Source organism: Cydia strobilella, chromosome 3 (assembly GCF_947568885.1).
Source record: "Cydia strobilella chromosome 3, ilCydStro3.1, whole genome shotgun sequence".
Taxonomy (NCBI): domain Eukaryota; kingdom Metazoa; phylum Arthropoda; class Insecta; order Lepidoptera; family Tortricidae; genus Cydia; species Cydia strobilella.
In genome coordinates, this window is record NC_086043.1 from 18,346,512 (window position 1) to 18,359,128 (window position 12,617).

The window sequence follows — 12,617 nt, forward strand, 5'->3', positions numbered from 1 at the left end:
GTCGACATTCTAATTTAAAGATAACGATTTAAATCATAATATATTTGTAATCTGCATTCACACACACACACACAGACAAACTTTTTCTTTAATTTTTCTTTCTTTAAATTAGTTAATTTCTTTAATTATTACTTCTATTAATGTCACCTAGTTTTTTACTTAACCTTTGGTTGTATATTGCGAATCCGGCTACCACGTGACAGGCATAGCCTAGTGGGGGGCCACAGGATAATATCTAATGTTATTAAGGTTTTTTCTTTTAAATAAATATTCTTATTCTTATTATCATTATTCTTATTCTTATCTATATAAAAACTTGATTGCCTACATTTGTTTTATTTTGTATATTCATTAGGTACGTAATTTACGTAAATATGGAAGTTGCTTTAGGTCACAATGAATATCTACGTAAATGTATTCTTCAATTGCATGAGTGTCCACAACTTCACTATTGAATTCATATCGTTATAATCAATGTAACCTTTTGGGTTAATGACAACAATGTAGATGTATGATTGCACTGTCTGAGTCAATATAATATTATCATTTGACCTAACTCAAACCTAACTATAATGGTATATTGATATTGGTTATATATTGAGGTTATCGTTTGATATGTTTATATTGTTTTTATTCTTGTATTTTTCAAATCAATCATCTAGAATCTAGACATCTTCTATGTTGCTTTTGCTATCTCATGTGGCAATTTAGATTAGTCTTTGGTTATATCAGTTTTAACTTTAGTAAACAAATGATTATTGTTTTTATGCTAATACAAAATCCGTTGAATGTAATGCCAAAGTCCTTGTAATGCTGGGGCGACACTAATGAGTAACGGCGGGAAACGCCGTTCATTATCGCGATAATCCCAGTGTGGACGTATGAAAAACGTCGAATTAACGCAATGATTAACGCGTTTCCCGTTAGTGTGGCCCTAGCATAAGTGATGTTAAACCAAATAAAAACGACAACAAAACCTAGCATTATCAGGTAATGGTAAACATTCTAATTCAATGTCAAATGAATCATTGCCATGGAGCAAATTGACCTTGGCTACTTTCGCCTCAGCTGCCGGTCTCTTGTTACAAACAATTTCAACTGAAACCCTCACATGTCCTGCATATTCTTATGCTAGGGTCACTTTATGCTGGCTGTAACGTATAATTAATAAATTAGCAGCGGGAGCGGTCGTTGTCCTCTCTGATAATGTTTTGTACGGGAGTAATTTTTGCATTCTCGTAACTTTCAGTTGGGGTTTAGCAAAAGGAATCCTTTCTGTGTGATTCAGGTTTGAATTTTGAATGATTGAGAAATGTGGCAAATTTGTATGATAATGTTTTACAGCGGCAGTTGATATGCCACATCTGGACACTGTGCTGGAGTTAAGGTAATTTGTCGTTGCTTGTCGTCTTGTAAAGTCATTGGGTACGTAACTGTATAAATAAGGCGTTTAAGTATTTTATACGCATCCTTTTTTTCAATTATAGTTTGAAAACACTAATCTTTTTGAAAATACTTCCTTGCGTAGTGCGTACTTAAAAACAACCTTGCCACATGTAAATTAAGTTCTAATTGAAGTACATACTAGTAATTAAGTCAGGTTATTGACATTCAGGTACCTGCCGATTCCGTTCATCTGTGATCCGAGATATTTGTATTTTCTTCCGACCCATGGTGGCAGCAATCTTGGAGGGGGTGAAGGAGCGGGGCGAGAGCGAACCGGGCTGGCTATGCGGACGTCAACAGCTTTCTACAACAATCGAAAACAAACCGTAAGTTAAAGTAATAAAGTAGAGTTCACTACTAACAACATAATAAAAAAATTAAAATTAATTATGGTAGCGTACATTGCGTTGCAGGTTTTTAAAAGGATTATAGGTACGTGTATTATGTTTCACGGTTGGTAAAGTATAATGGTTGTATGAGGGAGATTTCGTACAATATGATCATCATACAGTATGACGTTTCCGCAATTATATGATATATATACGTAGCTCCTGAAAGTGTGTACGTCAAATAGCAGAAAAATTGTAGACTGTATAGGTACGTAACAAAGATAAGCGAATGAAAATATTTGAATTACGTAATTGTGTGATAAATTTAGATGTCATTAGTTTGCGGTCAACATACCTGCAGTGCTAAAAATATTGTTACCAAAGAATCTTATTTGTATATGTTATTTCATAATTAAGTTTTATTAATAGAAACAACAGTGGAACGAATCCAAGTTTAAATTTAGTTTATTTATTCAAAATAATGCAAAGGCGCTCTTAATAGTAAATTTTAAGTGTATTAGCATATTTCTCTCATTAAACAAGTGTGGCCATTTGTTAAATTAGCAGCCGTAATAAATAAGTTTTATTATTTTCTGTATGAAACTATACAGACTGCTACAGTTATTTTAGATTATAGTGCACTAAATAACAATAAAAAGGTAACTGTTTGGAAGTATGGAAGTGCGTGTATGAGTTATACGAAAATATGACGGTTAGTTGGAGGTTTTCTAGTCAATCGTGCTGTTTTAGGGTGTGCCATTTTTTAAGACTAATTTTGAGCACTGTAAGAAGAGTGGCTTTAAATTAGGATGAATTTAAAAAGTGTTTTTAACTAGGTACCTGGTGTTCCTGTTCAATTTTATTTTAACAGGAACAGGAAATTACAAATAGGTATGCGTTGTTGGCTATATCATTAGGAAAAACCTCATCTGCTTACGCGCCATAATCCGAGTGACAATCCTTTGTTAATAGGAAAACAGTCGCGGTTAGGTAAAAACGAGGTCGAGCCATACTAAAATGCTGATACTGGGGTCATTATGCAAATCTCGGCGGCTATTCCAGCCCTCTACTGAGCGCATCATATCAGGCAAACCGGTATAAGTGTAAATTAAAACAATGATAAACTATTATTATTATTTTATAGGTACTTTGCTAATCCGCGAAATAATAACGTGCTAGTCAATTAGTGCTAACCTGTTATAGTTGCGTATTTTTACATAAGCGATATAATTATCGTGTATCGGTATAAGTGTTATCGAGTTACAGAATTTGTTTCCTAAATTGTTCGGGAGATGTCACTGTTATGGGACGAGCGATTTCTAAATCGCGCAAGAGATTATATAACTAATCTGGTATATAAGGTTTCTATTTATTTATTGTTTTTCTTGAATTATGTTATGTGTAGAGGTATAGTTCAATGAGGGTAATTATTTGTTACTTTCTGATTTTAATGCAGTGTCAAAATGACGTGCGTTTTACAAATATGTATAATTGTGATGGATCTCGAGCGAGGCTAAACATATTATTATATACTGGTGCCGATAGGGTAAGCGCTGGGAATAACAGCAATTTGTCTAGATGTCTAGCATGCCATGAACACAAAAATAGTCATATATGTACATCTATGTTGTATTACGCCGAGCTAACTCGCATGCCTCCCATAGGGGCTGTTACGTACCCGATTGCGAGAAAATGCCCTCAACGAATAGTATTTCTCACCTTTGTGTTTTTACTTAGAGCTAAATACCTGTCCTGTGCGTAAACACACTTTCATAGTAACTTTGCTAGCTTCATCTTTTTAAATACTAATAATACTCGCTTAATTAAGCTTATTCGTTTTTCAGCTAACACCTCGTCCTCACAAAGATTTTTTCGCTCGTTAACTTCGCTTACACGGTGTTACGCTTTTGTTACCCTTACAAGAAATAAATTAATGAGCCATGAGTAAAAAGGGTATATGATGCTGTTGGCTTCGTTAAACGGAGAGAATTATGTACAGTCAGAAACCGGGCACTATATAAGAATTATAATAAATAAATATTATAGAACATTATTACACATATTGTCTAAGCCCCAGGTTGTCTAGGCATTGTCTAGGCGTTGGTGGCCTAGCGGTAAGAGCGTGCGACTTTCAATCCGGAGGTCGCAGGTTCAAACCCCGGCTCGTACCAATGAGTTTTTCGGAATTTATGTACGAAATATCATTTGATATTTACCGGTCGCTTTTCGGTGAAGGAAAACATCGTGAGGAAACCGGACTAATCCTAACAAGGCCTAGTTCTCCCTCTGGATTGGAAGGTCAAATGGCAGTCGCTTTCGTAAAAACTAGTGCCTCCGTCACTTCTTAGGATTCGTTGTCAAGCTCCCATGAGCCGTGGCAAAATGCCGGGATAACGCGAGGAAGATGATGATTGTCTAAGCCCCACATTAAGCTCAATATGGCTTGTGTTGTGGTTACTCAGATAACGATTAAGATACATACTTAAATATAAGTAAAGAAAAATTAAATTAGTAACAAATAATTAAAAAAACATTTATCATATCCTCTTAGATCGTAATAACTTTTCCTACCCCTAAGCCCCATGAAATACTGAGTACAGATGTAGTGCATAATTATTACCCATCGTATTTTCTCGGAAACGTTCGTATTTGTCATGCTACTTCCGTCAACCTCAGTACTTTTTGTACTGAGCCTGACTGAAATAGCATAGCACGTTCGTGCGTTTCCGTGAAAATACGATGGCAAACAATTATGCACTACATCTGTACACTTAATGACACAACACAACAAACCGCGTATCGGACAATTTCGTATTCATAAGTGATGCAAACCACAGGTCTGCATGGTGTTTATATGGAACTATACGCCATAATAACCAGTGTGGCTACCACCAGTTTGGCACTGACTGACATAAATGCTATCATGAATATAACTTACTTTCTATGCATCTCGCTCGTACTGACATGTTAGTGCGAGCGAGATGTATAGAAAGTAAATAACGTAGACGTTGGCGTATATGTCAGTGACTCATGGTACGGGTACGGGTACAGATGCGTGATTAGTCGTCACGTAACAGTCCTGTTAGCGTAAATGACACGTTATGGCGCTTTTGGACGCATTTTAAGGGCTCATTTTCATGCCTAGCCGACTTGGTGACATTCGGATGGCATTGGAGATGCATTACTGATAGTGACATTATCGCTCTCGCTTTGACGCGTTCGCTGTCACTGTCAATTTCCTTGATAAAATTAGTGATATTCGCAGATAGGCATTAAGAGTCCCCTGCAAGCTCAGCCGAATTTCACATTTCCACACAAAGTACAAACGGAGTTTCGTTCTCATTTTAATACTGGATTGTATTGGATTGTAATGAAACTTTGCACATACAATGACATGAGGTATATATAGGTCTGTAATTTGTTTATATAGCTCTAGAATATAAACGGAATAGAGCAAAAACAAATTTTGTATGAAAAACTTAAAACTAAAACTTAAAAAACTGAAGCTACATAAACTAATTACAGACCTAGATATACCTTATCCTATTGTAAGTACAAAGTTTCAGAGCAATCTACCTAGTAGTTTTAAAATGAGAACGTAACTACGTTTTTATGGAGAACCGAGCTTGTCTAGAACTTATGGTCGCGATTAGGACGTTCAATCCGTCAATCATTTTATAAAGGAAATGGACAGTGACTGCAATAATGTCACAACAGTAATGCAGTTGTAGTTGCCATCTGAACGTCATCATGGCATGAGAAAACCAGCACAAGCGTGTGCACTTTCAAAATATAGTTGCTACAGAGCTTGAGGTCTTAAGATACACTGGTTTTCATGGGCGTTATATTTGCCGGCTCTAGGCAATAGGAACATGTCCTGACACCCTATATTCATAGATTCTCTGTAACGACCACTGTGTTCATCGATAAGCTGCTAACGCGTAAATGCTACGTAGTGACATAGAATTTTAAATGACGTAAGTACTGTATATTTTTATAATGGTTAAATTAAATTTGATAAATCGAGTTGACAGATAATTAAACGTCACAGTGGATATAAGTAATACCAGTGTACTTTCGCGACACTCTTATCAAAATACAAGGGACTGCAATGTTGCAAACAACACGAGATGTTTACACGCAAAACTCAATTAACAAATAGTATGTAATTATATAAAAAAACATATGGAATGCAAACGTTATTTACGAGTATTACATAGTGAATTAACTGAAATTCTACGCAATAATAGGTTCTACAAACAGTTTATGACTAATACGCTCAGAAATGCATATATGTACTTATAAATGGGCATATTCACTTAAAAGTGTACCATTTACCCAAAAGTTGATGGTTTTTCGACAAAAAGTAAATGGTAGCATTTTTTCTGAAAACCCCCAAATACATGTTTTGATATTTGTTACCCGAAAAAACACGTTTGAAAAAATCTACCTATATAAAAGCATAGAGTAACTTATACTAGAGCGGTACTGTCATAGTAAATTTTGTAACCCCAGTAAATTCACTGCCATCTGTCGACACACTTTAAAACTAAAAATGAAGATTTATAAAAATACGATAACATGTATTTAAATATGGATAAATGATTTTTTTATTTGCATTAATTATTTTGACCCATGTTCTTTCACTGATATGCGTTAAAATTGTTAAATAACAAACGAAACCGTCAACGGCATCTATACGACAGTAGGCCAAAGCTAGTAGCGCCCTCTGAACGAGAATCAAATTTTCTTGATTTTCGAGGCACGTTTTTTCCTTAGACTGTATCCATCTATTACGGAGTTATATCTTTGATAAAAGCTTGTAGCGTATATGTATGTGTAAATATCAAAAAGAGTTTTACGCTCACTTTCTTTCTAACGAACCAATACAGGCATAGGTATGCAAATCGTTAGCACTAACACTTTCAGGCACGCGGAAACATGAACTACGTGCATGTCGAGCGTTTCAGCGTGTGGATGTGGGTGAACTTTTACTTGACCTAATTCTCTGGAAAACAGTTTTTACGGCAATTTCTAATATGTTTACGTACTTTTTGGTAGTTTTACTACTTACGTAGTATGTTTTTAAAGACAACGTTACGAAGAAATCGACATTTTACATAAAAAAATATCGGCAATAATCTACAATGTCATGTTGTTAATTAAAAGAGTATTATAAAAACATATTAAGGATGCCAAATTACGTTGTTGTAAGTCACAGTAAAATACTTTTATTAATCAAATTACATGGAAAGCCCCTTTCCGCCACAATATTTGTGCTTTTACAAAAAAGTCTTATTAGTTTACATAGTTGGCTCTAATGCAGGTATATATCTCTAAATATATCCTGTTTTTTAATTTTTTTTAATCTATCTTACCATCATTCATTAATCGACATATGTTATTATAAATCTGCGTTAACAGTTTTGCCCGAAAGTGACTAGCACTTATGGGTTGGCAATAACACAGGGGGTTACTAACTCAATCCCTGCTTTCCTACCCGTAAATAAATTAAATTAAAAAAGGGATGTTCGGTACATTTTCCGATAATCAAAGCCTTACACTGGAGGAAGCGTAGGCAGTCCTGTTATTTAATTCGCTCTCTCGATATGCCTCAGGTAAACCAGTAAAAATAATATGATCTATGATTCCGTGTGGTTGTTATAGATCTCGAGATCGCAGCTTAAACTGGTGAGGCCAGAAGTAAGCGGTAATAGGTACGTTGGGACTTACAACCCTCTACGCTCGCCTACGCATGGTAGCGCTCTAATAGCGATAAACGCGCTCCGACTTTATGAATTCGCAAATGGCTACCTTTTGATTTAAACGAAATGTTCGGGAGTTTTCGTAGAGTTAATAAATGATTTGCTCGATTGAGCCGGCGGGCTTCAATGAATATTGTGCTTGATATTAAATATAGTTTGTCAAGGGATTGTCGCATTTCAAACATAGACAGAGAGAATCATACTATTTTTGTCTTACACTAATACTAGCACCCAAAAGAAAAGGATGAGTATAGTTTTCTTTGTTCCTATTTACTGACAAGATTTGCTTGACCAACTATATTTAACTTATATGAATAAAGTCCCAGTTGGTGATTGAGAACTGACGAGCAATGTGTGTCGCTTAACATCAAACTCGGGTAAATCCATTCGACCCTCTTAGCAAATGTCTACCCTATTACCTGTTCTTAATACCAAAAATCGCATTATCTGACAGATGGATTTACACGACTTTGAAGATATCCGACTCATGTTTGAATAATAGATATTTAGCTCCTAGAAACTTTATGCACGGTGCACGTATCATCAACGTATCAACTGGTTAGCGTCCATTCTACTATTAAATAAATATCATACGAAGTGGAGGTATCAATATACAGACAAGACATCATAGAAATTGCAAACAATAAAGATAAAGAACTTTTTTTACGGATATATTATCTATAGTATTTACCTACCTACCGCAGAATTGGATATAAACACTACAACATCTGTATCGTAAAGTTCATCACGTTCTTCAACTCAAAAAGCAACACAGTAAGTCTGCCATATTTCACCTTTTTAAGAGAATGCTAAGGTTCAATTTAGATCAAACGGTTGTTAGTGCTGTCCGGAATTGAGCGGTAAATTCGGAAACTCAATTCTGTTTGTCCGAAGGCTCATGATAAGACAAATTGATCTTTTGTTTATTTTCGCGAGCCTATCTTACATATAAATTCCTTGATAGCGAAGGTGGGGACAAAGTATTACAGTAATTATTTTTTTCGAGCGTTTTGTGAACAATTTAGTATACAACAATGAGGTAGGTATCGAATTTATAATTTAGCCGATGTTTGTTTTTGAAATAAACAATCCTATACACGAGTTAATAGGTATTTAAATAAACCTGTATACATAAACATGTAAAAATGTACTTATTCTCAAATATGATCTTTAACAGCTTCGATTAAGACATTGAGAGAAAAAAAATCTGCGCGCGATATAATAAAATAGATAGATTTCGTTCCCAAGAAAATGCGAACATTTCAGCAAAATTGCGTCATACCTCGAGCGGATCTTTTCCGAGCTTGCCCAGCTTGTACCTAGTATGCCAAAAATATAAACACCAAAACGAAACTGTGACTTAAACTCATTCCATTAATTACGCAAACCCGACAAAACAATAACGCACATATTTCGTGTTAATTAACACTTTTCAAACGCAAACCGTGAAGAAAATAAAATTGCGATTCCAGAAAATTCCCGGCCCTCGACTCCGACTGGTCGACTAGTTTGCTGACTAGTCGAGCTCGCAGTTATGTGACCTTGCGTTGGAATAGGCACAGGGAGGTAAGGGGGGTGCACTGCACACAGGCTCGCCTGCAGTGAGAGTTAACGGTGCATTGTATGACAAATAAATATCATATGTTTAGGGTTCGTTTCACTTTCAATGACGGGTAAATTATTGTAGATGTATAAATTGATAGACAGTGCATACCTATTATTAATAAAATATCTAGTATATAAACAAGTTTACACGTGCCATATTTTTAACTACTATATATGAGAAGATGACAATAACATAATTTTGACAATCGTAAATAGTTACATAAATATTTACTATTTAGTTAAAAGAGATATTTTACAACAACGATGTAAATGAAATTAAAATCTTTATTTTCAGGCAGCTATTAAGTATTAATACCGGCTATTTAGTATTAAGCCCGAGACAGTCATGCTCAGTTTGCACTAAGTAAAAAACAGAATAGTTAATTAGTGAGTACGTCGCATAGGGTACTTTATTTATTACAAATACATGTGTATTTTTTTTGTTATTTCATTAATTACAGACTATTGTTTATAGACGTTATATATAATACTAGCGACCCGCCGCGGCTTCGAACGGGCAGTTTAACAAATTTACACAAAACCTTTACAAATAATACATATAAACCTTTCTCTTGAATCACTATCCATTTTAAAAAAAACCGCATCAAAATCCGCTGCGTAGTTTTAAAGATCTAAGCATACATAGGGACAGACGGACAGACAGAGGAAAGCGACTTTGTCTTATACAATGTAGTGATGTGTCCTAAAGCTATTTTGGTGTATGCCATTTTCCGGTCAATGTTCGGATAGTGCAGGCGAATGATTAAGGTACCGTCGACTGATCATCATGACACGGCCACGGTCACATCACATTACACCCGCTTATTGCACGTGTTGCTTCACTATCTCAACTTTTGAGCGCACACAAAATATTTCCAAAACTATCTCGAACTAGTTGTCAGGTCTTTAGACATCAACTACAAAACCGAAATGTTTTACAAGTAATTATCGGAACATTTGGAACAATCCGGAGTGTGCCATCCCTGTTGCGTGGTCGGCACACAAACACAAACTGCGAGCCTGTGAAGGTTTTCTGTATACAGTGTTAACAGATGAGGTTGAAAAAAGCTCTAGAATAATGTTTAAAAATGATGTGAAATTCGGTCCCCCCAAAATATTTGTAGTTCAGTTTAGAATGTTTTATTAAAATTGAATGTTTTTATCTTTTAGTGCTTAAAGCTCCAATAACGAAGATCTTTATTCTCACAAGCTTGCCTGATTCACCCTACATCACACAGCTTCCGAGGAAATAAACCGGCTTTCCGGCGGCCGGAAAATTAATAAATCTAGAGATTTTTTGATCGTCTGGCAACTCTGCCGTAGGGTTGTCTCCGCTGCATCTGTAGTAGTCTCGTAGGCGTCTCTGTCGGTTTCCGTCTGTGTATACTGTGTAGTAGTCTCCGTAGGCGTCTCTGTGTTTCCGCCTGTGTGCGAACACGTGGAAATCCTGGGAAGCTAATTGATGTTTATTAGGTTTATTTCATCTTGCTTGGAACTTGATTCCATTTTCTCTTTAGTCTGTTCTGAAGCAGCAATAAATATAATGAATTCAGTTTATAGTACCCATTAAGTTTGTTACTAGATATTTGGTGCTAAATTTAGATTTTTTTGTACGGATATGATGGCCACGGTTATAAACGTAGTATTTTCTAGAACACAACCGATGAAATACGAAGATTACGAAGCAATAATTATTATGAAAAAGTCCTTGCAGCCAGTACGTAATTTCAATACTCAAATATAGAACCCGAGAGATTGTGTTTATAGACTAAAGTTCACTCTGATCTTTCTAAATGTCAACATGAAAATCTGATCTCTGAAGACTAGATAGCTGGATAATGAAATCACGTGTGAGGTAAATCAATTTACTCTATAGAGGCCTGGCATAAAGGTGCACTTAGTGAATCACTGAATAATGAAGAACCGACCAAGTGAACAAGATTTCGTGTACAAAGTTCTGTAAATTAGTATGGACGTGGGGTACCTTTTCTCTGCAGCTGACTGTACTTTCGTAGACCACTGAAAGCGAAATCAGTCAAAACTCCTATCTGCGACTTTGTGTGCGTAAAATGAAGATTTCTGTGATAAAATACAATCCTATGTCCTTCACCGGGATTCAAACTATCTTTCAAATCAAATCGGTTCAGCAGTTTAACTGTAAAGAGGTAACAAAAACATAAACATACAGACAGATATAATTACTTTCACGTTTTAATATATAGACATTAAAATAATAGTATTAGGGATTTCGGTCTTTTGTTACTTATTCGGCTGTTTAAAAGACCTATCGTAATCGAATGTTGTGCCACATGTTGTGACGACCGTGTACAAATCATATTTTTTGACCTTCATTTATCTGACTTCGGTAAGTGTGCGCAGGTAGTTCCATACCGAAATGTTTTTATCAAAGTCCATACTTACTTATGAATATTTTCATACCACACGACATTTTTTTTTTATATACGGCAAATTTTGTCGATAGAAATATTTTGAAACTTTCAGTTCGACAAGAAATCCTAGCATTTCTAAAGAAAAAGTTAATTACCATTACCTTTGGTTAGAAAAATTGTAATCTTAAAAAAACGGAGTATAACAACGAAACTATTTTACTCATTTTAACTTCATTGCATTTATAACTAAGTAACTAACTACGTATGTCGATTTTAACCTGCATTCAATAGCCATACCATCAGTATAGATAGTTCAGAAGGTAGGTACAATAATTTGGTACTATCGAGCTTATCTAATGATCGAGCCAGTAAGTCGATAACTATAATCATGAAGTATGAGTATGAGTATTAAACGAACTCGACAGTAGCACGAAGTCAAATACTTTTGGTGTGTAATGTGCAGTCAGCGATAAAAATAAAAAATAAAATTGACAGCAAATTATCGCCTACGGAACCCTAAAAAAACAATATTAATATGTAGCCTTTTTAACTGTACCTGAAAAATAAACCTACGATACAATACTGTTTTACATGATGTGCAAGAAAGGTTTATTAAGGCGACGTAAGCTACAATTATAACAACTGCTAGCTTTCCCATGAAGTCTTGAAACTTTAGTTTTGTATTGGTGTGCTAATGATAAGCGAAATGGTATTAAATGGACGCTGAATATTAAAATATATTGATACGAAATATGACATTTTGACGAAGCTTCATTTTGCCTACCACCTACCTTTTCGTTCTTCAGTTTTATATCAAAACGCATACACATATATAAAAAAAACGATGACGTTTATCGCTATGTTGGCACTTTGACGTGGGTCCTATTGTGCGTGTGTCATTACTGAGCGTTACTTCCGTCAGAACAAAAAATCTGAGTTACCCTCTAGTACCCTTTTAACCCTTTTAATTTTAATAATTAAAGTATTAGTTTGTTAGGGTTCCGTACCCAAAGGGTAAAAACGGAACCCTATTACTGAGACTTCACTGTCCGTCTGTCTGTCACCAGGCTGTATCTCATGAA

At 35.4% G+C, this 12,617-nt stretch overlaps 1 protein-coding gene across 11 annotated transcripts in view; it reads right to left on the reverse strand.

Annotated features, from left to right (window-relative positions):
- The window catches only part of LOC134756048 (myocyte-specific enhancer factor 2), a 64,000-nt gene that overhangs the window by 17,503 nt on the left and 33,880 nt on the right, over nucleotides 1-12,617 (reverse strand). For 10 of the 11 annotated variants that reach the window (XM_063692833.1, XM_063692835.1, XM_063692834.1 and 7 more), the window contains exon 2: nucleotides 1,620-1,750. In XM_063692833.1, the coding sequence (XP_063548903.1) occupies nucleotides 1,620-1,673 (54 nt within the window). In that variant the 5' untranslated portion in view covers nucleotides 1,674-1,750. Of the gene's footprint in view, nucleotides 1-1,619; nucleotides 1,751-12,617 lie in introns of those variants that run through there. The other variant, XM_063692842.1, reaches the window with a different exon arrangement.